This window comes from Chanos chanos, chromosome 1 (assembly GCF_902362185.1).
Source record: "Chanos chanos chromosome 1, fChaCha1.1, whole genome shotgun sequence".
NCBI lineage: Eukaryota > Metazoa > Chordata > Actinopteri > Gonorynchiformes > Chanidae > Chanos > Chanos chanos.
The window spans coordinates 43,205,758-43,232,401 of record NC_044495.1 but is presented as its reverse complement, the minus strand read 5'-3'; the positions used below and the strand labels follow the sequence as shown (position 1 = coordinate 43,232,401).

General features: G+C 43.4%; 4 protein-coding genes across 4 annotated transcripts; 3 read left to right on the top strand and 1 right to left on the bottom strand.

Moving 5' to 3' along the window:
• The first annotated feature begins 51 nt into the window (after positions 1-51).
• LOC115818481 (palmitoyltransferase ZDHHC5-like) lies at positions 52-9,837 on the top strand. The gene is given in 13 exon segments (XM_030781862.1): positions 52-699; positions 2,107-3,536; positions 3,670-3,791; positions 4,046-4,158; positions 4,160-4,204; positions 4,696-4,868; positions 5,073-5,175; positions 5,423-5,514; positions 5,745-5,859; positions 6,030-6,138; positions 6,379-6,488; positions 7,140-7,888; positions 8,503-9,837. Coding segments are annotated over 12 exon segments (1,998 nt in total). The 5' UTR covers positions 52-699; positions 2,107-3,396; the 3' UTR covers positions 8,630-9,837.
• A 1,690-nt stretch (positions 9,838-11,527) lies between these two features.
• tmx2a (thioredoxin-related transmembrane protein 2a) lies at positions 11,528-14,820 on the bottom strand. The gene is made up of 8 exons (XM_030783837.1): positions 14,632-14,820; positions 13,894-13,954; positions 13,476-13,589; positions 13,162-13,238; positions 12,676-12,782; positions 12,311-12,376; positions 11,919-12,048; positions 11,528-11,701 (listed from the first exon to the last, which is right to left on the bottom strand). The coding sequence occupies exons 1-8, from the start codon at positions 14,818-14,820 to the stop codon at positions 11,528-11,530; spliced, it is 918 nt and encodes a 305-aa protein (XP_030639697.1).
• A 312-nt stretch (positions 14,821-15,132) lies between these two features.
• pmf1 (polyamine modulated factor 1) lies at positions 15,133-17,726 on the top strand. The gene is made up of 5 exons (XM_030794235.1): positions 15,133-15,347; positions 15,536-15,641; positions 17,098-17,198; positions 17,293-17,488; positions 17,661-17,726. Exons 1-5 carry the CDS (start codon positions 15,133-15,135, stop codon positions 17,724-17,726), a joined length of 684 nt encoding a protein of 227 aa, XP_030650095.1.
• Positions 17,727-18,998: 1,272 nt separating this feature from the next.
• On the top strand, positions 18,999-25,722 carry med19a (mediator complex subunit 19a). Its single transcript, XM_030780904.1, has 6 exons — positions 18,999-19,253; positions 19,591-19,713; positions 19,857-19,990; positions 22,538-22,634; positions 24,644-24,738; positions 25,390-25,722. Exons 1-6 carry the CDS (start codon positions 19,034-19,036, stop codon positions 25,453-25,455), a joined length of 735 nt encoding a protein of 244 aa, XP_030636764.1. The 5' UTR covers positions 18,999-19,033; the 3' UTR covers positions 25,456-25,722.
• The last annotated feature ends 922 nt before the right edge of the window (positions 25,723-26,644 follow it).

Here is a 26,644-nt window from a genome sequence, read left to right as displayed (position 1 = left end):
TACGGGCAGATCAAGGATCTATGGATGAAAACCGGTGCCCTCCATCGGCGGTGTACGTGTTGTTGCGGTGATACATAACCGAAACCATAAAACTTCTGATCGCTGTACAGCAGAATGTTTTGTTCGTTTGCCTGTTTCCAGAGTTGGACACAGAAGCACACCGCGAAGGAGTACTGGAGCTGCAGCTAAAACGTCGGACCATACTCTTCTTACCGTTCTGAGATGTGCCATTAGCTGAAAGTAGCCGGTCTGGAGCACATCAAAGCGCAAGCTAACCGGCTAAATACGTACATGTCACTTCGTTAGCCGACTTAATTACCACTTTAACCTGAAGTCATTAGCTAGCTAATTCAGAGAAGTGAAGCTAAGGCAGTTGAAAAATTATCAGGAATGTAGCTAGCTAACTTCCTGGAAACTGTAGACTTATGTCGAAAGTATTCTTTTAAAATGGGCACGCGTCTTCTTCTATTATGACTCAGTGCTAGTAATCTTGGAAAAGCAGTATTAATTGCTTATAGCGACGGCGGTTTTTACTTTTTGACCTGATAGCAGGTTAAAGGATTGAACAGAATTATCACTGGGATTGGACCTGCCTCGGCTGGTTGAAGTTGGACACGCGAGTCCCAGGACTGAGATCTGGGCCTACCAAAGTAAACTGCAGAGTACACACCCAATAAACACACCTGCAGTGGAGCCCAGGTACATTCCACCCCTCTGTACTCGAATGATGTAAATTGCCTCATTTTCTGTGTAAAATCTATATGTTTGTTGGAAGGTAACGTATTTTTGAGACGTTGTCGGGATACCGTTTGTAATGTGGGTTTAAACTTCTTCAAACGCAGGTCTGCTGAACGTCAGCCGACCAGTTATTTGACAAAAAAAGTTGACACGCTTTCAGTGAAACGGATCTATGTCCTGTAGGCTATTCTATAAGATATCTCTGTGTTATATCAGCAGGGCGCTTAGTCTATAATAGTTTGTAAGCTAGCTAACGTAAAGCTTTCACGACTGGCCGTTGTCATTGTTAGGAGACTAACTCTAAGCTTCATCCACCATTCCACCGTTAGTGATGTTATTTAACATGTAGAACACCTTCCTTCTTGACACATTGTTTCACGTACCCTTGAATCGCACCTTCTCACCTTTTTAATTGAAGGCTAACCAAGAGGCCTAGACATTGTGACTAATTATTGCGATTGAGTGTGTGTGAATGATTAGCCAACCCGGCTCTGCGACTGGAAGAGATATTAAAGCTAATAATAGTAGTTGTTTGTGGATATAAGTTCAGTGAATCCTTGTGTTTATTTTGGAGATCATATGTTATATCGAGCATGCAACAGCAGCATGGATTAACGGCCAGGAGCCTGTGAGTTGTAAGGACACAACCGAGGTTTTTCAAGACAATGTTTGTTGTCGTTTTCCGGTGTATAAGCAATGCTTTATAACAGTAATAACCTTCGTGGTAGTCACGGCTATTCATGGTACGTTTGTTTGTGTGTAAAGAGAGAGAGCGAGAAGGTACCCGTAAATGGAGTGGAGGATGGAAGAGATAAAGAGCAGGATGGAGGAAGGCACACCCGTTTCCTGCTATGTCAGTTGTAGTGAAATTGAGCCGACTCATGAACAGGACGGTCAGGTTTCAACTACAGACACGCGCCGCACACATTGCAAAATGTTGCCGGGAGACGCTTTGCACGTTAGAAGCCTTTACTCAGAAGTGTTTTGGTTGTTCTTTGGGTTTGTGTTCGGAAGATGCAGAAAATGATAAATGATCACTCAAACACGCTTACAACATCAGATATCCGAGGAGTTTTGCCCTCATTCCCCCTTGTTTAAAAAAAATACACCATCAGTGGCCAACTGCAAGAGAATATTTTGCATGGGGTGTGTGTGTGTGTGTGTATGTGTTAGATGGCCAGCCTTGTCTCCAATGACCTGTGTGAACAGCTGTAAAAATACAGCAAAATGATAAATGTGTTTTGGAAAAGTCAAAGATTGGAAGATTAACAGCAAGAGGTGTCAGATTAGGGTTGGGTAGTTGTGTGGATGTGGTAGGCTGATATGGGTTTGTAGGAATTCATGTGTTTTCTCTTTTTTCTGTTTCAGGTGGGAAACTCTGGGCATTCTCAGGAAGATTAAGGGAGAAGAGAAGAGAAAAGAAAGTGCAGTTGTACACACTTTCTCTGCTTTGTTCATCTTTGTGCACTAAAGAGAGAGGGAGAAAGTGACCCCACAGCATACCATGTGGGCTTAAAATGGTTTCGGACGCTAAGGTGTCGCATAGTCGTCACCACACGCACACACACGTCTGTAGACATGGGAGGAGCTTGTGTCTTCACAAACTTCTGAAAAGCTCCTGTTGGTTCCCTGGCAGAGATATAGACACGCCCCCAAACACATGGACCTGCATGGATGCCCTAACACAGACCAGCTTTCTTTTGTCGTTGTGATCCGATAAGAAAACATTTCCGCTTTCTTACTTTTTTCTTTTTTTATGCTTAATTAGTTCTTTTTATATGTTGTTGATTTATAATTTTGAGCGTGGAGTGGAACAGGACTAAGTACGCACACACACACAAAGCACTCTTTGTTAGTCAGCTTGTTTTCAGCAGTGACTAGCAAATTTTTCTGTCTCCTTTAATATTTTCTTTGGTTACGTAATTCCCTTTTTTATTTCTTAAGCATTAAGTATCCAGTTCCTTTTTGTTTGCATAATCCTCACACGCACACATACACGGTCATATCCTCCCTAGTGGTACGGTACTGAGAGTGACTGTGATAGAGAGAGATCACTGGCTCCTGCTGGCTGAGAGTGACTGTGAGAGAGAGAGGGATCAGTGGCTCTTGTGAGTGACTGTGAGAGAGAGAGATCACTGGCTCCTGCTGACTTGCTGCTGTTCTGATTTTAACTTCTCTCTGTTAGTAAGATGCATTGTGCTTTGCACTAAGTGAAGCTTTGCTGTCACTTTTTTTTTCATTATTGCACCAAATATACGTTTAAGCCATATGAAATTATTTTTTTGATGAAACGACAGATATTTTTTTATGACAGTCTAGTTTTAATCTGACCCTTTATTATTAAATCGATCACTTGTGATATATGCATCGAAGGCTGATTTGCACAGACGCTACTCACATTTTCACACGGTGGGAGGGCTTGCTTCCAGCCCACATCTTCTGTCGGTTGTGAATACTTGAATTCTGACCCACGGGCACACACGCAGAGCACACCCCTGTCCCCCTCTCTCTCTTTGCACTTTTCCCAAACTCCACTTTGTTTTCGCCAGAAGTTTGTCCGGTACAATGACAGTGCAGTGTTTCTTCCTGAGGAGACGGAGTTTCTTCTCTTTCTGACCTCCCTGCCATTTCTGTCTTACTCCCTCCTGCTCTCCCCTCATGCCTACTGGCTTCAGTGTGGGTGGGGCTTTCGGGGACCCCTCCTCTCCGTCCCGCCCCTTCCGACCCAGTCGCTATGTACCCGTTGCCGCAGCGACATTCTTCTTGGTGGGGTCGACGACGCTCTTCTTCTGTTTCACGTGGGTAACACGTGCTCACAGCAGTTCATACAAGCATCCACCTCCATCCACACACACAATGGAGATATGCCTTCGTATACCATCAGTATTAGGTGTGTAATCTCTCTCTTTCTCTCTCTTTCCCTCCCCCCAGGTGTCCTTGGTTAGCAGAGCATTTCTCTTCCTTCATCCCACTCTATAATGCTTTGGTTTTCCTCTTCACACTGGCCAACTTCTGCATGTCCACCTTCATGGACCCGGGCATTTTCCCCAGAGGTACCTGCACACCTGTGTCTGTAGTGTGGATCTGTGAGTGTGTGTGTCTGGAGTGTGTTTGTAGTGTGTATTTGCAGTATGTGTCTGTGTGTGCATTTTTGTTGAGGATGTTTCTGCTATGTATGTGCGTGTATGATTACATTAGTGGGAAAGTAGTTAGTGGGAAAATAGGGCATGTAATTAACTGTGTAATTAGCGTGTGCTCTCAGAAACAGTGAATGTGTGTGTGTTTGTAACGTGTGTGTGTGTTGTAGCGGAGGAGGATGAGGATAAAGAGGACGATTTCCGTGCTCCACTCTATAAGACAGTGGATGTGAGGGGGATCCAGGTGCGGATGAAATGGTGCTCCACCTGCCGCTTCTACAGGCCCCCCCCGCTGCTCCCACTGCTCTGTGTGTGACAACTGTGTGGAGGTACTCACACACACACTCACAAATACAGAAACGAAAACGTGTCTGTGTTAAAATTCAACCGAGTCACTTTACCATCAGTAAAAACAAGCAGCTGAAAGCATCTTCCGTACAGTTTCCACTGTACATGCTTCTTATTAATGTGGCTGAAACATTTACACACACACGTCACTGCTGCGTTTGTGTGGTATCAGGCCTCCTCACCGTGGGTGGTACAGGTTCACAGTGCCAGAAATACTGAAATGATTTTGCAACGCACAGAAAAAGATTGGGAAATCCAACTTGTGTTCAGTTTCAATGACCTGAGTTCATCTGTGCCTCACTGCATGGTCTTCCTATGCTTAAGACTGTACTCATGCAAACCCAAAACCTTTCTCATTCAGGTTTCATTATCATTAACGGGGGTGTGCTTGCATGTGTGTGCACATATCTGTGCGTGCATGTGCGTATGTGTGTGTGCGTGTATTTGTGTGTGCGTGTGTGTACACATACAGGAGTTTGACCATCACTGCCCTTGGGTAAATAACTGTATTGGCAGACGGAACTATCGTTACTTCTTCCTGTTCCTGCTCTCTCTGACCACACACATCATGGACGTGTTTGGATTTAGTCTGCTCTATGTCCTCCACCACACCAAACAACTGGGCCTCATACACCCCATAGTAACGTATCCTAATATGAGTACATACACACACACACGCTCTTACACAATCCACCACACCAAACAACTTGACTTCTTACCCTCCGTAGTAAAGTATCCTTATAAGAGTATGTACTCTGTCACACACACACACACACAGACTGTAATGTAGCTGCTGAACACTGGTGTTGAGTTCTTGAGGACAGGCAGAGACCTTAACACATGAGACAGTATGGCAGTGATGTGTGTGGCTGGGCTGTTTTTCGTCCCAGTTGCTGGCCTCACTGGGTTCCACATCGTATTGGTTGCAAGGGGGAGGACCACCAATGAACAGGTACACGTGTGTGTGTTTGTGTGCGTAAGAGGGAGACTTTCTCTGTGTGCTTGTGCATGACTACATGGGTTGTAAGAGAATGTGAGTTTTTTCTTTGTAGAGTGTGTGACTACTAGAGATCATTGGTTTGGAGTGTGCATGTACGTATGAGTGTGTGTGTGTGTGTGTGTTTTTGTATGAGTATGTATATATCTGTAGATGTTGGTCTGTTCTCCTTGGCTACCCCCTGACCTTTGGCTGTGTGTAGGTGACGGGAAAGTTTCGGGGGGGTGTGAACCCTTTCACTCACGGCTGTCTGAGGAACGTGTGTCATGTCCTGTGCAGCCCCCAAGCACCCAGGTGAGCTTCTCTTCATCTTTCTCTGCAGATGAATGAGTGGGAGGGAAACAAAAAACCCTGCTACCAACAGTTATGGACAAATCATTTAAAGACTAGTAAAATCTCAAGAATGGTCTGTGCCTGTGTGTGTGTGCGTGTGTCTCTGTGTGTGTGTGAATGTGTGTGTGTCTGTCCGTGTGCGTGTGTCTCCATGTGCATGTGTCTGTGTCGGTGTGTGCATGTGCGTGTAGGTATCTGGGTCGGTTGCGACGGCCACAGACAATCGAGGTCCAGCCGCCGTTCCTGCGGCCTCCGCTCTCTGAATCTCAGCTCACAGCCAAAGTCCTGGACAATGGAATCCAACAGGTATATATATATATATATATTTGCACACAAATACTACCCACACACGCTCATATGTACTACACATACTACACACAGACACACACACACTTTTGTTTTGTGAAAGCAGCAAAAACATAATGATTTAAAGGAATTGTCATACATGCTTAACTCTGTATTGTGTTTGCGTCCAGTCAAAGAGCAGTCTGGAGATGATAGAGAGTCAGTCTACAGATGCAGAAGCTCCTCCACCTCCCAAACCAGAGCACAGATACCCAGGACTGCCTCACACACACACTGAAGGTACACATGCATGCGCGTGCACAAACACACACACGTGCTCGCTCACACACGCACACATGCTCCTTCACACACATGCACAGGCACCCACTCACACACACACACACACAAACACGCTCAAACACACACACAAACACACAGCCACTGAGGTCGAAAACATTCGGCTGTAAGCTCATTTTATTAAAACTAGGTCTTGCATTAAATGAAAGATAATCTTTTTCACTTTCTCTCCCCTCCAATCAGAGAGCAGCAGTCTGTTGAATGAGGCTCCGCCCACTCCTTCATTGTATAAATATAGGCCAGCGTATAGCAGCCCAGGAAAGAACCATGCTGCCTTAACACATTCCAGCAAGGTATGGCACACACACACACACACACCCCCACTTGGACACACGAGCATGCACACACACACACACACACACTTGCACACACACACACACACACACTTGCACACACACTTGGACACACGAGCATGCACACACACACACAGACACATCTTTTTGGAGGTTTTGTTTTTGAGTTTTAAAATAATCCATTTTTTGCCAGGGTTTTGTTTTTGTGTCTTTTGGAAATGATTCTGGTTTTGTTAATCGATCATTCCTCTCTCTTTTTTATTTTTTGTTGTTTCTTGATTCAGTGACAGTCGGTCTTTGAGTAAGTGTTTGAATTTGAGCCTTTGAATTATCTGTGTTAGGGGTTTTTGGTATGGGTGGGTGCCTGTGTGTCTGGTTTTGGCTTGTGCTTTTCTTACTCTCGGCTCTGTGTCTTTTTTGAAAGAGATAAAGGTATGTGTATGTAGATATTCCTGTTGGGTTCTCCTCTTTATTTGGAGCTTTTCGTAGCTATTAGCCTCTCCTGCCCCACCCTGAACTGCCCTCCTCTGCTTACTCAGCTTAGCTTTAACATGTCAGCTCACACACGCATACCTCATCATCCCCCCCCCCCCCCTGTCTCTCTCTCTCTGTCTCTCTCTCTCTGTCTCTCTCTCTCTGTCTATCTCTCAGATGAGCAGAGGAGACAGCGTGACGGAGTCCCCTTCTACCCCCCTGTCCTGCGGGCAGCCCAGCTATCGCTCAGACCCTAGCCTGTCGAGTCGAGTGGGTGGCGGGTGGCGGGGGGGAGGGGAGGGGGGCAGTGCAGGCTCGGGGGGGCTGGGTGGGCCCTCCACGTTTGGGGGGCGGTCTTATCCCTCCTTCACTGACACCATCCTCCAATCAGCAGCAGTCTCCTGTTCCTCCAGCCTGCGCTCTGGCCAGACGGGTCGTAACGCTTTGGGTCCGTTACTATCGGAGGGCACCACCTCCACCAGTTATAAAAGCCTAGCCAATCAGACACCACGCAATGGCAGCCTGTCCTACGACAGCCTGCTCACGCCCTCTGACAGTCCAGAGTTTGAGTCTGCCGCACACGAGCTCTCCCCTCCCAGGCCACACCCCCCAGATTCGCATGAGTCCGCCCCCTCGGCACCTCCCATGCTGGGTTACTCCTCCCCTTTCCTGTCTGCCCAGCAGAGAGAGGGTTCTCTCCAGGCTTGCCCTGCCCCCCTAAGACCCTCCCCCAATAAAGCTTTCCTACGCCCCACGAGCCCACCACCCTCCCGCGCCCCACCCCTTTCTCCACGCACTCACTCTCTGGGCTCACCACCTCCAGGCCCCGCCCCTGGTCAGACACTGGGCAAATCGGTGTCGTACACAGGTGGAGCTGAATTACAACAACGCCCACCCAGCGCGGGGGGTGGGACTTCAATGCCAAAGTGAGTAACAGTTTGAAATCCGAGCCATTCTTTGTCTCCTCCTCTCTCTATATTTGTCCTGTCCATTTCTGTTTTGAGGAGAATCTGACAGGCTCACTCTTCCTCTTGGGTGGAACCTCTATGTGTGTGTTTTTTGTCTCTGTTTGTTTGTTTGATTTTTACTGCACATGTGCTGTCTGTCCCTCTGTTCAGTAATACCAACTCTCACTCTCTCTCTCTCTCTCCGCAAACTTTGCCACTTTCTTTCCTTTCTTCTCCCCTTCACCTTTCTTTGTCTCTCTTTGCATTTCTTTTCCTCTCTGTCTGTCATTCTTTTTGCCTGTCCTCTCTTGTTGCTGTAAGGATGACTATGTCTCTGTGCTGAGGTTTGTCTCTCTTCATCTGTTTACTCTGTGTGTGTGTGTGTGTGTGTGTGTGTGTGTGTGTGTGTGTGTGCACGTGCGTATGTCAGACTGACAGTTCTTCACTAAGTGTACATTCTGTAAATGTTGGCTGGCGGTGTTTTTCTTCATTGGCCTCATTTCATTGGTATCACTCTGTACTGCAGGATTTAAAAATATTTGAGTTTACTCACTTCTTTTTCTATTTTCCCTTTCCCTCTCTCGGCCAATCAGCTCTGCCACTCGACCAAACCTGGCCAATCATAGCCCTCACGCTCATTTCAATCCGGCCCACAAAACAGGGGGTGGAGTGAAGACGCTGAGTGGAGTTGGAGGAACAACCTATGAAATTTCAGTGTGAATGAATGATTGACAGCTGAGATACAGCCTTCACGCAGTTCATTCAGCCAGGCCCAACTTACTCAAGAAACACCTTTACCCCCCCCCGGTTCACATACACGCACACACACACCTCACTCACATATGTCCAAGAGATTGTCCTACGTTTTACCAACAAGACAAAGTGGAACTCAGTGATGTCAGCCGATGACCGACTGGTTGTGAGGAGCCTGGTACTTACTTGATTGAAGACTTGGTATATGGATCGCTATGTAATCTGTATCCATTCAAATTTAGGATTTGGTACATGTACGACCTTAACTGTATATACGCTGAACTGTGTCGTTGAGAAAGAGGAGCAGAAAACCGTGATGGGCAGGGAGCTTGTTAGTTTTTTTCCTAGGAAACAACAGCTTGGAAAACTGCGAATGTAGACTCTCGCCTCCTGATTGGTCAGAAATCACAGCCGTGTCCTACCCTGACTAATCAGCATTCAAGACACTCATGTTTGAGAGACTGTTTCATTGGACAGATTACACAACCTTGGTTTCTCCCTTGGACTCGTTTTCATTTTCAATTTTACTTTTATCTTAAACAAAGGTTATTTTATAATGATTCACATTTGTGTAAAAGTTGTTTTGGGACAAGACTGATTAGAAAGTGAGCCAGTGGTGACAAGAAGTGTATGTATCTGTTTTGGGGAAGAATCTGACAGATTGGCTGGCAACAGCCATCAAAACAATCAGAACCATAGCCAAAGAGACATACCTGGTCAAGGATCCTGTTTTGACCTCCTGTATGGTTGAGAATTGGAAAGAATCTAACCACAGAGAAAACACACCTTTCAAGCACAAGATGTTTGTGGGAAGTCATCAAGTTATAAGAAATGCTCAGAATATTTTATGCAAAAATGTCTTCAGTATCTTCAGTACCTGCCCACCAATCAAAAGCCATGGTGTTCTTTGGCCTCACATTGTCAACCAATCACAGGAGGGCTTAAGTGCAGTGAGCAGAGAAATGGTACTGTCATACTGTGGTTTGTTGTTGCCATATTAGACCACAGACAAAGAGACTTTGATTAAATTACACTTTTATTATTATTTTGTAAATGTTTTTAGCTTTTTTGTTTTGTTTGATTTCCAGTTATTGGTGACCATTAAGAGCCAGAGTAGAACTAAACCGAATGATGTGAAAACATCTGGTTCAAAGGGGCCAAGTTGCAGTTTATTTGTGTGTGTGTGCGCGCGCGCGTGTGTGTGTGGATGGATGGATAGAAGAAAGACAGAGGTGGACTTTTTATATATATAAACACAGTGTGTGTGTGTGTGTGTGTGTGTGTGTGTGTATGTGTGTATATATATATATATATATATATATATATATATATATATATATATATATATATATATATATATATATATGAATGATTGTTCCACAGGAGTACATTCCAACTTTTACCTCCTGTTCAAAGAATGTGTGTGTGAACGTGCGCACGTGTGTGGGTGTATGTACGTGTGTGTGTGTGTGTAAATGTGTGCCTGCCTGTTTGTGTGCATGTGCATGCCGGTGTGTGTGAGTGTATGTGCGCATGTACGCGCCCATATCCAGCTCTGAAAAGGACAGGCTTTGCCTGGTGAATGTGAGGCACAGAGAGTTAATGCAGTAACAATGTAAGTGGAAGTGTTTCTAATGGTAGACGTTCTCACTTACACCACAGCCTTATCCAAGCCTTTTCATTTGTTTTTCAAAGGTCTGAGAGAGGAACGGAACACTCATCACCTCTTCAAAGAGGTGAAAAATGAGAAATGGGGAAAGGAGAGAAAAGTGCTGAGTTGTCAAGAGGAGTGCAGACTCCTCTTTTTCACCCTCCTGTCTTCTTTTTTCACCCTCTTTCAAGGGTAAAGACCTCAAGTCATGTGGAGCAAAAGATTTCCAACCGAAAAATAAATTTAAAACAGAAAACACTGAGACCAAACTGTGGTGACTTCCTATTTTCATTAAAATGACTGAAAACTGGATTTGCAATTTTGGGTTTTTTTTTCTGTTGAAAACATTAATTGAAGGCAAGCAGGCATTGAATTTCAGAGTTGGAGACAAGAGAAACAGGTAGCAGTATTTTGCTCACATCAGTTTTCATAGTTTTCATACTGCTTACCAGACTCAGAAATGCACCTATTCTTAGAGTGAAACTACATGTCATTCAGAGTCAAAACACAAACTCCCACTGACAGGAAAACATGCGAAATGACTTTTATTAGGCTACAACACATGTCCACAGTGATTATAATCCCTCATCTATCCAGAGTAACTGAGTTCTGGGTTTTGCGCTGTGTGTTAGCATTGAGTGTATAGGTTTGATTCAGGACAGTCTGGTAAAAATGCAATGGAACAGTTCAGGGGGAAAGTTTGAATGTCCAATGTTCTCTAGTTTTGTCAGGTTCAGTCTCTGGGAAGAACAAAAATTAAACCAAAGCTAATTTGTATTTCTTCCTGTATTTGTATGTAGAATCTCAACAGGGGACAGTCAGTGTCTGTCTGATCCAACAACATATCTTGGTCAATATAATTCTGGCAATTCAGTGTGAATAACAGGATGTTTGAAGCAACAAGGTCGCTGCAAGGGCTGTTTGTCCTACAGCAGTTGGTTCAGATGGCTTCGTAATGTAGACACATTGTGTAGAACAGACAAGTTGTAATGTAGACACACTGTGTAGTATTGATACATTGTGTTGTATTGACCTACTGTGTAGAATAGAAAGACCGCGTAGTATTGACACACTGTGTAGAATAGACATACTGTGTTGTATCGACACACTTCTCTTTATTTAAAGACTGGCCAGATGGTGGATGTGCACTAAGCCTTTTCTCTCCTGAAATCTTTGGATTCAAAGAGGGGCAGGTTCTCCAGCCTTCCAACCGATCATCTGACCTTCTTGCTCTCTGGCTCCACCTCTGCTTCACTGAGTGGCTCCTGGCCACTAAGACCTTCCTGTGGGACTAGCTCCACCTCCTCTGTCTTTTCACATCGCCCCTTGTAGAACTTGGCAGATCTCTGGAAGATTTCGTTCAGACTGAACTCACGGATGATGTTCTCCTAAAAAAAATGGACACTCTCAGGGTCTCACTGGACCTCTTTCAGCTTCCACTACAGAACCCTCTTCTAGTGCAAGCCCAGATCCACTACATGTGATACATATACCCGACTGACCACTAACCCAATGATTTACTGAGTTGGATACTCTGGTGCTGTGGTACATTGACAGACCATTATGTCCAAGAGTTGAGAAACACTGCTCCAGAACAGACTTTACCTCAGTGAAGCTCCAGGTGATTGCTCGTCCCTTCTTGTCCACTTGGGGGCGACGCATGAGCTCTCGCCCTCCCTGCAGTAGCAGTAGAGAGGGAAGCTGTCTGGAGAGGGGGGAAGGATTTACCCTATACCTACACACGAGAAACAGGGATATCAAGAAAGAAATGCCAGTTCAACTTGTCTTATAATGATCTTTTAGAGACATAGCCTGACAAACAACAATCAGTCTTAGACTGGAAGACAGAGAGATAGACTTTCCCTCCTAGTCCTTTATAGCTGATAGGAAAGGACTGGACTGTAATGACTTCATATTCATGGTTGGTTTGTTTAGTGGTGATGGTGAGTGTACCATAGTAAAATATTGTCCACTCACTTCACACCATGAAAACTCACCTCTGTGCTACGTCTGCATATCGTCCTATGTCCACTTTACCAAACTTGAGACCAGCACAGTTATACCTGAGGGAGAGGCTGCCGTTACAACATGGCACTAGATCATTTCGTCTACTGTCAGCATACAGAGAATGTGTCAGCACAGAGGAGACTGTAGAGTATGTGTATATGCTGTATTACTTAAGAGAGAGGAGAGTATGTGTATATGCTGTATTACTTTAAATGTAAATCTCTGAGATTATATATTATATTACTTTAGAGAGAGGTGAGTATGTGGATATGCTGTATTACTTTAAATGTACATCTCTGAGATTATATATTGTATTACTTTAGAGAGAGGTGAGTATGTGGATATGTTGTTTTACTTTAGAGAGATGTCAGCAAAGACAGGGGCAAAAGACTGGCACTCTGGAGACCAGTTGGTGTAAAACTCGACAAGCCAGGTCACACGACTGTCTGTCTCTAACTCCTCCTGATATAGGATTAAAAAAAGGAAATGATTAAATTATTGTGGATTACATTAGATTAGGTGGTACAAGACAATATATCATACAGGATGCTAAAATATGAAGTTATGCAGTAAGATGATGTTTAATCTTCATAGTTCAGATAACTACATTGTGAACTATATGATAATGATATTGCTGTCGATAGTACTATATTATGATATTGCTGTTGTCTGTTTGATAGTACTATATTATGATATTGCTGTTGTCTGTTTGATAGTACTATATTATGATATTGCTGTTGTCTGTTCGATAGTACTATACTATGATATTGCTGTTGTCTGTTTGATAGTACTATATTATGTCTTTGGAATGCTTTGTCTCATTGCACTGTGCTGCACTCACGTCTATGGTTTTATGGCTGAAGTATTTGACGTATTCAGGTCCCATGTAGAGAGGAGGTTTGCACGTCGCCACAAACACTGGGGAAACACACAGTACATTTTCAAAAAACGATGCACTGCTAGTCTCATTGAACCAAAGGACCTCAGACAGCAGAGGGACACAAATGTAATGGAGTAACAGCAGTTTTCAGTGATTTCAGTGAGGAGTTCTGTGTGTGTGTGTGTGTGTGAGAGAGTGCATGCTTGTGTAAATTGTTCTCACACTGCTGCATGTTGAAGAGAGAGAGAGAGTGTGTGGAGACCCAGGTTATTTACCCACACACAGAGCGAGGTAGAGAATCCCCAGCCTCAGGTCCACTCTGAAGAACAGGACCACGTTAGCCACCTTACTGAACAGCAGCATGTTCCCAATGTGCTGCTCCAGTGTGACTGACACAACACAAAGAGGGACATGGAGAGAATGAGAAATAAAGAGAAACTGAGAGCATTTAGAAAAATAATACCAGGGAAAAGAGAGTACAGAGAAAAGAGGTCATTAAACAGAAATTTACACCTGGATTCATACACTGAAAGCAACACTGCATATGACATTCGCTGTCAAACCATGTGTCTGTAGCACTTGTCTTATGCATATGCTGTGTGTGTTTTTACTGCACATTTTAAGGTAGCAATCATATTTTACTTATCTGGCTGCTCAGTACACCTGTGCGTGTGTGTGTGTATGCTCACTCACTGGCTCTCCTATTCTTCATCATGATAATAGCACTGAGGAACATGAGGATCTCCATCTCCCTCTGTAACACATAATTATAACAGAGCATTCAGCCTGTTTACAATCCCCTCACATCCCAGGACACACAATTATACAACCTTATACATGTTTAATGAATATCACCAAATAGCTGTGAATATCTCTACAGGACAGAATCTTTCTAATTATGCCCACATGTCAAAAACGCTCTGGGCACGTTTGGCATTGCTTCATCCAAGGAATCATTCAGAGGCCGCTGGTTTTCCACCCAACTTAATAAGAAGTTTTTCATGGAAAAGTTTTCCCTCAAGTTTTTAATGCGTGGTTTGGCTGAAATGGATAGCTCACAAGAGTTCGTGTGAAACTCTGGAATGAGCTGTGTGAAGAAAGTGTACTAAACTAATTAAACGTAAGTTAAAAGATCAATAGTAGGCCTATATCTCATATAGAGAACAAAAGAATAATCTCTGTACAGGCAATAACAAACCTTAAGCAAAGCAACAGTTCCCCTACGATGAGGACCGCACTGACAGTATTAGATGTAACGTAGTTTTTCAACTCCTTGTGCTGCGTAGGTTACTATGAGATAGTAAGTCATAATTACGAGATACAAAACTCAAAACTGATAGAATTATAACGTAGTGTTAACACTTGTATAAAAGCGGTGACAAAATTATCAACTTTAAACGGTGTACCTTTCCTCCTATACTAGATACTGACCCAGTCGAAGGCGCATGAGTCACCGTCCTCCCGTTGCGACGGAAGGTGGTCGCACAGTCCAGGACATTTCCTAACCCCGAAAAAAGCGACTGACATAAGAAACGACAGTAAATAATATGGTTTGAGAAGCCATCTGTAAATCCGTGGTAGATGGTAAAAGAAGGTAAAAAGGCCGGTGATCAGTCCCATAATAACACTGAGAGCAGTGTCTGTCGGGGACTTGGGGGAAGGAGAAAAACGGGGAAGGAGGTGGGGGTATATAGTATCGAGACAGCTGGTGGAGTGCTTAGTGTGAATGAGTGGAACAAGTGTGGAGCGTTTGGCTTGCTATAGTTTCAAAGCAAGGGGCGCATGCGATGTGTTCTTTCGCCAGTGGAGGTCGCTAAAGTGAGGGGGAAAAGAAATATGAACGTGCTAGGGTACATGAGACGAATTCTGACCTTCTCGGCTTTCCGTAGATATACAGGTCTTGGCGGGGATCTGTGAATGTGTAAACAAAATATGGAGGAATCCGAAAAGTGTATGGATAAAGAGCCTGTTTTGGGGGGCTGCGATCCGGATCAGAGAAATGCCAGCGGAGAACACGATTCGGCTCAGTCCACCGCCCCTGAAAATGAACCGGTTAAGTCAGCCGAGTCTGAGCCAACACGGAGCAGACTGAAACTCTTCAACAAAGTAATGGAGAAAAGTTTCCAGCGGCTTATAACTGACGCAAGGTAAGACAAATCCTTTTTAAAAATGTTCTTTGGCAATGTTGAGTGAAAACAGCCAGGCGACTATCAAGAGTAAAACGTCCAGTGAAATATGAACATAAATTATTACAGAGATTACATTCGCGTCAATGAGACTGTTTGATATCATCGTTTGATATCAACTGCTAATATAAACGGATACTTCCTTGCAGTTTTCAAAGGTTCGCCCGTTCCTTCCATCCACTGTACAAACAGAACAAGCAGATGACGGAAGCCATTCACAAACAGTTTATCAGTGACCTGCAGAAAAGCATTCAGGTAACATAACACTGCGACTTGGTGTCCTTTATATGCTTGCTGTGTGACCCCTGTTTACTCATTGTTATAGCCGTAAATGATAGCACTGCCGAAGTCACGTCACCAAAACGTATAGTTAAATGCCGAGACAAAGTGATAAGGACTCAAGGTGAAGGACGGTTACAATAACATCAGTGTTAATGATTTAACTCGGACAGGACTTCGAAAGTAAAGTAGCGTAGCTTCGAGAGGTGAAAATGAAATTAGGAGGGTGTACGGTGGTCGTGGGAGCGGGGTAGGTGAAGATGTTTTTGTCGCTGTCTCACTGTCTCTCAGGACATGCCTTGATTATACGCTAGAGAAGAGTGTCAGAATCCGTATTCAGCAAGGATCAGTTTCTGTTTTTTATGTCTGCTGCTGTTCTTTATTTATGTCTTTTTCGTACAGTTGTTTTCAGTATAGTCATATTAATGGCTCTGTTAGCAATAAATGAAAAACAAACATGATAATGAAATGTCATTAAAGTAATTAAAACATTAGAGACAATGACAGAATGATTAAATAAATGGATAAATACATAAATAATTAGAACAGTAAAACTAATATGAAGCATATAAAAGGAATAAATGAGAAAAGCTAAAGACCTAACTTGAAAAAATATCCTTTAGCGGTTTCCTAAAACTGTGTGCAGTAGTTGTCCTGAATGATGACAATAATGCTCACTTGTGTCTCTCATGTCTTATGTCTGTCAGAAATCAGTTAGTGCAGCATTCTAGTCCTTTGGATCATAAAATTGCAACACTGCCTCAGCACATTTTTTGTATTTCATTTTGGGGCCGTTCAGTCGGGTTGGAACATATGCCAACAGTCAGTGAGTCAGTTAGAACCGGTGATTCTGACCCATTAAGAGCTCAGTGGATGAGCAGGATGTTAAAGCCCTGACAGATACTGAGAGCCAGTGTAAGGGGGCCAGGGCAGGAGAGACACGGTGAGAACTCCCTGTTTTTGCTAAGATTCTCACAGCAGTACCAGTTATAATCTATCAGTTGACCAGTTTAACAGTCCCATTAGGTGTGTACCACAGTAATGTAGACCATTGGTTCCACACTGCCCTGTGAATTTTAGATTCAGGCCAGCACTGGCATATCTGACTCCACTGGTCAGCTACTCCTCAGTCCCAAGGTGTGCTCAGTCAGCTGGGATAATGAGGGTTAAAAGAAAAAGATGCAGGACAAGGGGGTCCTGAGGAGAACCACTGATCTAGACAAAAATCTGTCTTGGTATATTTCAATTTGTTTTTAAAATCAGCTGTCTATTCCATTATTGGTACCTCAAGTTCTTGCTTATTTTTGATCTCAGATTGCATGTCATTTTAAAAGAAGAGCACGTAGACTTATGAGTAAGTGTGTGTACCTATCCGTCCGTATACACGTGTGTATGAACACGTGCATTTGTCTGTGTTCGCGAGTGTCTTTAGGAGGACATCAGCAGAGTGATTGAAGAAGGTGAGCTGCATATTAAACTGGACGAGTTGGACAAACTGGAGGAGTTGGCTAAGAACACCACCCAGCCCGCATGGTGAGACCCACCATCTTTCTGCTGTCACCACACCAACACTCATGACCTGCATCGTTTGGCTCGTTTCTGACCGTCTCCGTCATGTGTGTTACAGGCGGCCCAGCGGATGTCCTGAGCGGGACCTGAGCAGTTCATTGGTCCCGTATTTCCAGGCTCAGGAGGAGTACCTATGCAGGGAGTTGAGGAAACTGCAGAAGGAGAACACAGCACTCGCTGAGAGGGTTCAGGCCGGTCGGCAGGCCATTGTACAAACCGAACAACGCATCACTGCCACAGTGGAGGAATGGAAGGTCAGAGAGAGATGAGTGTCAATCAGTCAGTGTCAGTCATACATATTAATCTAAAAAAAGAGTGGTTGAAAATGTTTACTCCAGTAATGTACACACACACACACCTCATCTGAGCGAAGCAGTAATTGGATGGTATTAATCTGGTAATTTATTGGTCTTTCTCTCCCTATAGGCTTCAGTTGGTGATATGGAAGCGTTTGTGTCATCTGTCTGCCCCTCTGAAACCTTTGACTTCTGAAGGCTCACGGCCTCTTAAAGCAGCTATTCAGTGAACCCATCTGCATTATTTAAACATTTTTAATTTTTTTTAATCTATGTACGCTCATGTGTATGTTATTCGTTGTTTCGTTTTGTTATGTAGTCTGATCTTGTGAGCTTATCTGTGTGTTTGAATATTCATTAAACTTCTGTTGTATAACAGCATTGTCTTTTGTTTGTTTTTTGCTAGTGAAAAAGACTGGCAGAACCACTTAATCAGATTACTGTTTAATCTGAAATAGCAGAAATCGCTTGTTGTGAAAATTAACCCACAATATTCAGGACATCTCAGACTGGTTTAAATTAACAGTGAGGAAAGTGATGTCTGAAGCATTGAGTTAAAAGAGCTGTTGTGGACAATTTCGGGCTAACCAGAGTTCCTTTTTCTGTTGCTCCTAACGTTGCGCTGTTAAACGTGAAGGCAACACGAACATTGTTGTAACGTAAATCGTTAATCATGAGCGTATATGAAAAATATCTCATAGGTCATATTTTATTTAGACTGCTAATATATTTTAATATCTCATTAAAAAAAATAAAACGGACTTCTAATACTGGTTGCCAGTGATGGTGTCATCATAACATCAACTGTTATCAGACTTTGCTCTCAGTTACACGTTTTCCACTTTCTCGAGAGAAAAAATAGCTGTAAAACGTCGAGCGCTCGGGTTAAGTTCCTAAATTTTGGTACGGATGACCAGTAGATTTGAGTTTAGATATTATTCTGCTAACCCTTTATAGCAGAATAAAGGGTTAGTATGAAGAAGAGCAGTACAAAGAAGAGAAATCGAAATATGGTTGCGTATTGTATATGTTTATATGGGAGACTTTCCAGCAAAGTCATGTCACTTAGGCAGATGATATCCCAGATTTCTTTGAACTACGCAGATCCGCCAGCGATGACGGGGAGCGGGGGCAATGGTGATTTTTTTCTTCTTTTTTTAGTTTTCATCTGATAATTATTAAAATGACAAATTGGAAATGTGTCAATGCTTAGCAAATCTCTATACTGTAGAGTAATAGTCACTCTTTTCCGTCTACTGTACTACTCTGTGACAACTGTTCGATCAATATGCGCTTTCATTCATTTTCTCGCAGTCAGACTATAATACACTTTGTATGTTGCTGATATTAGTTGTTTTACGGTAGTGAAGTAGGCTGTGCTGTTGAAAATCCTGAGATTCTACTAGCCAGTAGGGCTCTAGCTACCAACAACACAGCGTCGTAAGGACCGAAAGAGGTTTCTTTTATTTATTATTATATATAAATGTATTAATTCCTGAAGCTATGACGGAAATATTTTCAACACTGTTTGGTCCGAGTGACGCACAGGCACCTCCGGGCTCGTCAGCTTTAGGTTTCGGCCCAGGGAAACCACCACCGCCGCTCCCGCAAAACCAGGCGCCCATGACGGCACAGATCCCAACACAGCTCGGGGATGAAGGGCCTGCGTTACGGAAGCCGGGAGCCATGAATGAGCCCTTTTACTTACTGCGAGAACTACCAGGTTAGCGTAACTTTACATTCACCACAGCATACAAACCTGTTTATGCAAAGATACAAGACTCAAGTATGTGTTTACTGTGAAAGAGTTGTAATATTTGACAATGTTATGTAACCCAAGACAAGGAAAGAACATGCTATTTTCGTGCAATTAATTCACTTAAGCGTTGCCTTAAACTTCTGCACATTGTTCTTAGTATATAGAGTATGGGATATCTGTTTTTCTGTGTTTTACCTCTGAATTCCTTCAGTTTCACTGTTCATTAATGTATAATTCGACAGCAGTCTCCCAATGAATTGGCCGCTTGTACCTTACTGTAAAGTTTGTGTGTGTTGTCCAGCCGGGAACGATCTCACAGGAAACACCAACCTCATCACACACTATAACCTGGAACACGCTTACAACAAATTCTGCGGCAAGAAAGTGAAAGAGAAACTCAGTAACTTTCTTCCAGAACTACCAGGTAAAGCTCTGTTTTATGTTTGAGGTCTGTGTTCATGTGTTTTATGTATGTATTGTGTCATTCAAAATAAGCATGAATCATGATTTTTCTAATCTCGCCCACCGTTCTGTGCCCTGGTCCTGCCCTGCCCTGCCCTGCTGCAGGTATGATAGATTGTCCTGGGGTTCAGGATGGCAGTTCTCTACGCTCTCTGATTGAAAAGCCGCCCGTCTGTGGAAATTCCTTCAGCCCTCTGACCGGAGCTCTCCTGACTGGCTTCAGATTGCACACTGGACCGGTACACACACACACACACACCATCTCATGCTCTCAGCTAGAGATCATATATACAGTTATATCCCCAAGCCATGCAGTGGTCAAAGTCAAGTCGTCACTTTTATTTATATAGCACAATTAAAAACAACAGGAGTTGACCCAAAGTGCTTTCCAGTCAAACGTAAGGGCTGAATTTGTGGTGTTTTCTGAATGTCTGTTAACACACATCACTAAATGCAGGGACAACACCCTGTGTGAGTGAGTGCTCTGTGCTTCACTGAAAGACACATAGCTGTCTGAATGTGTTGAATGTGTGGTATACTGTAGGTGGGTATGGTTGCTGAGTTGATTGAAGCATCCCATCATGCTTAGGGTCACATGTAAAAACGCAGGGCAGGCCCAGGCTCACGTTATTTTGACACCAGTGTTCACCAAATGATTAGATAACCGTGAAAGCAACGTTAGTCGTGTGACACAGCGGCGTCAGACTCCGCACTTCGATCCAGCTGAGCACTAATGGAAGGTTCTAGAGCTGCATCAGAGACAGTGCTTTATACCAGCATCACTGAAACTCCAGGCAATGGTGAACTGTGGAGGACGAATGGTGCTTTATCTCTCCAGTCATGTTCTAGGCCTTAGTGTAGGATGTTTGTGAAGACAGACTGAAAGTGTCTGGGTGACACATGGTGCTCTAGTTCCCAGTGAAAGCTCTTTCTGTTGCTGTTTCATTGACTCTTGACGTTAACTCTGCAAAACTGATTGTATCTAAACTCAGTGTTATAGAGCGTCATTTAAGGGTTGGTGTTTTGGTTTCCAAACAGAGAACCATGCATGTCTGGCTGGGAAGCTGAATAACTAGACTTGTCCGACCAAGTAAAGTTCAGATAGCAGACAGTGGAGACTTGTCTGACTAACTGAGGCTCAGACAGGAGACAGTGGAGACTTGTCTGACTAACTGAGGCTCAGACAGGAGACAGTGGAGACTTGTCTGACTAACTGAGGCTCAGACAGGAGACAGTGGAGACTTGTCTGACTAACTGAGGCTCAGACAGGAGATAGTGGAGACTTGTCTGACTAACTGAGGCTCAGACAGGAGGCAGTGGAGACTTGTCTGACTAACTGAGGCTCAGACAGGAGACAGTGGAGACTTGTCTGACTAACTGAGGCTCAGACAGGAGACAGTGGAGACTTGTCTGACTAACTGAGGCTCAGACAGGAGACAGTGGAGACTTGTCTGACTAACTGAGGCTCAGACAGGAGACAGTGGAGACTTGTCTGACTAACTGAGGCTCAGACAGGAGACAGTGGAGACTTGTCTGACTAACTGAGGCTCAGACAGGAGACAGTGGAGACTTGTCTGACTAACTGAGGCTCAGACAGGAGACAGTGGAGACTTGTCTGACTAACTGAGGCTCAGACAGGAGGCAGTGGAGACTTGTCTGACTAACTGAGGCTCAGACAGGAGGCAGTGGAGACTTGTCTGACTAACTGAGGCTCAGACAGGAGACAGTGGAGACTTGTCTGACTAACTGAGGCTCAGACAGGAGACAGTGGAGACTTGTCTGACTAACTGAGGCTCAGACAGGAGACAGTGGAGACTTGTCTGACTAACTGAGGCTCAGACAGGAGACAGTGGAGACTTGTCTGACTAACTGAGGCTCAGACAGGAGACAGTGGAGACTTGTCTGACTAACTGAGGCTCAGACAGGAGACAGTGGAGACTTGTCTGACTAACTGAGGCTCAGACAGGAGACAGTGGAGACTTGTCTGACTAACTGAGGCTCAGACAGGAGACAGTGGAGACTTGTCTGACTAACTGAGGCTCAGACAGGAGACAGCTGCTGCGTTCTCATGACTGGACCAAACCAGGGATGTGTTGCTGTGGTTTAAGCACCAGGCCCTTCCATGTTCTGAATTATTAGGCATTCAGATACAGACCCTAATAATCTGACATAGACTGACAATACCATATAAACATTCATTATTTTTTGTCTTCAAACTTATTGGCAGGGGAATTTGTGTGTGTGTGTGTGTGTGTGTTTGTAAGAACAATGAAACTGTCAGATACGGGAAACATATTAGCCAAGGGAAGACTATCTGATTGTAAGATGTAAGGAAGAAAGGTTGAAAGGTTTTTTAATACTGATATTCTGTTTTTGCCATAAGCAAGAGCCATGAACTCTGTGTGTGTGTGTTTACTGTAACAGAGACCTACGCGATCAGGTTATGGAGACATCTCCTTTCTCTGTGTCAGTAACACACATGCTGGATACTGACATAGTGCATAAACTCCAGTCTCTACCTAGAAAACCTACAGACACTGTTACACCCAAAATTAACAGACACAGGCACCCTCCAAACCTGTGTGTGAAAGTGAAATGAATCCGTCTGTTCAGCACTGACTGAGCTGAGAGCAATGCAGTGCAAACACACACATGTACACACACATACACACATTATACTGATTCACACACAGTATACAACATTCAAAGAGAGTATAGACTATGATGAATTGTCTCTCTCTCTCTCTCTCTCTCTCCTTCTCTGTCTGTGTGTATGTGTGTGTTAGCTCCCAGAGCAGTACAGACTGATGCACATTCAGCCTCCAAAGAAGAAAAGCAAACACAAGCATCGACACCATCGACCCCAGGACCCCATACCACCAGGTGACACACAGTCACACGCTCACACTCATGCACATATACAGTCACACACGTACACACACTCACACACAGACACTTCTACACACACATGCACGCACACATACGCACATAAACATATATGTGCACGCACACACACACAGACATGACTAGTGTTTCACAGATTTCAATTGGTGCACAGGGCTTAATGTTTATGAAATGGGTGCACTGATTCCTGCAGCGTGTTTCAGAAAAAAGTTGTGAAGAAATCACAAATGAATACAAAAGTCTGATATGTCAAAGGTGTCTCTTTTTATTCCCTTTAGAAACATTTAGAAATGTTATCAGATTAATTGCCTTTCGGATTCTGCATTTCTCTGTCTCTCCCTCTGTCTCTCTCTGTGTCTCTCTCTCTTCCCCCCCGTTTGTCGTTCTCTCTCCCTGTTAGTCATGGTGAAGGAGGCATGTCTTTCCAGTCCTCAAAGTAAAACAATTTTTCCCCTGTTGTTGCCAAACGGATAAGGTCATGTCAAATGTCAAGAACAAATTTACCATGCATCGGTAGATAAGATGGACTTTAGAAAATTATTATTTTAAGTATACTGAAAATAACAGGACAACACCATGCACCATGGCCATCAGAATGTGCAGGAGCCCAATGCAATATGATCTACATTTCTCTGTCTCTCTCTCTCTCTCTCTCTCTCTCTCTCTCCTTCTCCTTCTCCCTCTCCTGAGTGGGTTCTGTTGATTTATGCCTGCTACATTTTTCTACATTTTTTTTTACTGCAACCTGAGTCAAAAATACCATACAGTTACAATGAAACAATGGGTACTATATTGAATCACACTGAAACACATCATATCACTTCATACCATATCATATTGTATCATATCACTTCATACTACATCATAATGTATCATATCACATCATACTACATCATATTGTATTATTTCACATCAAAATGTCTCATATCACATCATATTACATCATATTGTATCGTATCGCATCATATTGTGTCATATCACATCATGCTACATCATAATGTATCATATTACATCATACTACATCATATTATATCGTATCACATCATAGTACATCGTATTGTATCGTATCGCATCATACTACATCATATTGTATTATATCACATCATATTACATCGTAATGTATCGTATGACATCATACTACATCATAATATATCATATCACATCATATTAAATCATATTGTATCCTATCACATCATACTACATCATAATGTGTCCTATCACATCATATTACATCATATTGTATCGTATCACATCATACAACATCATAATGCATCAGAAAAAGACTAAGTTTTGTTGTTTAGAATCCCTTACTCACACACCTACATACACACTTACATACTCACATACAACACGCAAACAGAGATACTATTCACAGACTTGCATACATTCACATACATACATGTACACACTTATACATAAGCACATGCGCCCGTGCACACACACTTTCTATCATTCACAATCTCGCACACACACTCTCCATGGACCCATGTCTCTCGTACATACACACCCTCACTCTGCTCACAATCTGACACGCACACACATTATCCATGGACCCATGTCCCTCGTACATACACACACTCACTCTGCTCACAATCTGACACGCACACACACTCTCCATGGACCCATTTCTTTCGTACACACACACACACTCACTCTACTCACAGTCACATGCACACACACACACTCCCTATGGACCCGTTCCTTTCTATCACACACACACTCACTCTGCTTGTTTCTCTGGTGCATACACACACTCACTCTACTCACAGTCGCACGCACACGCACGCACAAACTCCCCATGGACCTGTTTGTTTCGTATATACGCACACTCACTCTGCTCACAGTCTCACACACACACACTCATTCAGCTCGATTCTCTGGTACATACACACACTCACTCTGTTCACAGTCTCTCTCATACACATACTCACTCTGCTCACAGTCTCGCATACACACACACTGACTCTGCTTGTTTGTGCCTCATACAGAGACCCCCTCAGACTCTGACCCCAAGAAGAAGAAGAAAAAGAGGGATGACGACCCTGATCGTAAGAAGAAAAAGAAAGACAAGAAGAAGAAAAAGGTGAGTGTGTTATTTAAACAGCGTTTATCCGTCTCAACAAATGCACACTTGGGGACATTTTTACAGTTTGGGCATGTGTCACATCACATATACCAGTAGCCTGACCCAAAAGCAGCCCGCCTGTCCTTCAGACAGAACAGGTCCAACCTCTGCAACAGTGTCATTCAGAACCGTCTGAGAAAGAGAAACCTATTTGTCCTCACACTGGCCTTTTGAAAAGCTTGTTTTTCTTCCAAAGATGTCACTGTGGTCCTCAGTCTCTCAGTCAGTACATACACACGCACACACACACACACACACGCACGCACACATACATACATACACATAACCATACACACATCAATACATATACATACACACACACACACACACACACACACACACACACACATACATACATACACATAACCATACATACACACACACACACACACACACAGAGAACAGATCAGGCAACTGGCCTGCTCAGGGTGTGTGAGTGTGTGGCCAGTTTGTTCAGCCAACACAGCACAAGACACGCAGCACATTTTATCTCTGTTATGTACTAATGAAAGATGTTCTCTCTTCTCTCCCCTTCTCTTTTTCTCTTCACTCTGCCTGTCTCTCTCTTTCTCTTTTCTCTCTGCCTCTCTCTCTCCGTCTCTCTCTCAGAATCGTCATAGTCCTGATCACCCTGGTCTCACTGGCTCGCAGCCCAACAGCAACAGCCTGAGATAGAGACAGAGCTGACCGAGTGACAAAAGAGAGTGTGTGTGTGCTTTACACAAAGTGTGTATGTGTGTGTGTTGAAGACAGAATGCCTGTGAGAGCATGTGTGTCTGGCTGAGAGTGTGTGTTTGGGAGAGAATGTATTTGAGGCTGCACAGTGTTACAAAAAGGCAGAAATGGACCTGTGTGTGTATGTGTGTAAATATATGTGTGTGTGTGGAAAGACTTTTTTTGTTAGAGATTGATTATTGTGGATTTTCTAGAATCCATGTTTAGGATTCATTATGAATTAAATAAACTTTTGTTACTTAATCCTTTTTGTGTGCGTGTGTGTTTGTGTTCGTGTGTGGAACATATGGAAAGTATGGAGTTTGATTTGAATCATTGGCAGGTCTGGAAAAGGCCCCCAAAATCCAAAGATACCGTTTGTGTTTGATGTCATTCTCAGCTGTTGTTCAGAGCCTGTGATGGTGAACTGATCGTAGTTCAGTGAGGCAGAGTAAATGTCACAGCTTTTAAAGAGAGAACTGAAGCTTAACATGCCCCAGTGACAGCACACGCGTGTCTAATCTGGGGCAGATGAAGGCTCGTGCTCAAATAAGGTCAGTTAGTTTTGGGGTGGGGTAGCTTTTTCCCCGGCCCAGCTGGATGAGGTGCCAACTGTCTCTACAGGCCACAGGCTGAGATGTTCTGAGTCCTGTTTATTTATCTGTTTTACAGTAAAAGAAATGGAGGTTACTGTTCTCTTTACCGTGAGTATGTATTACGGCATGTTTTGCTGAATAATCTGATGTTGCAGGGGCACAAAACAGATGGATACTTGATTTTTAAAATCCTATTGTCGTGGAATCTAAAAATGTGTCTGCAGACACACTCTGGTTTTGAGTCTAAAATATGATTTGCGTATACCTGTCTTACTATACTATATGTAAAACTTTGTTTTGTCCCTTGGGATAAATATTGAACAACTTAAAATATTTACATCATCTGCAGATTAGTCAAAATACACTGTGTAGTGTCTAATAGAAATCTGTAAAATAGACGCCATGCTTCTATGCCATTATGCTACATATACCAGTAGAGGGTGGTGTTTCCCCATCTATTCCCACACACCTCCCTGCCTTGTGTTTTCAATTAAACCAAACTCTGCAGTACTCACTGAATGGATCTCTTGGTAATGGGTAAATTGGTGGAAGAC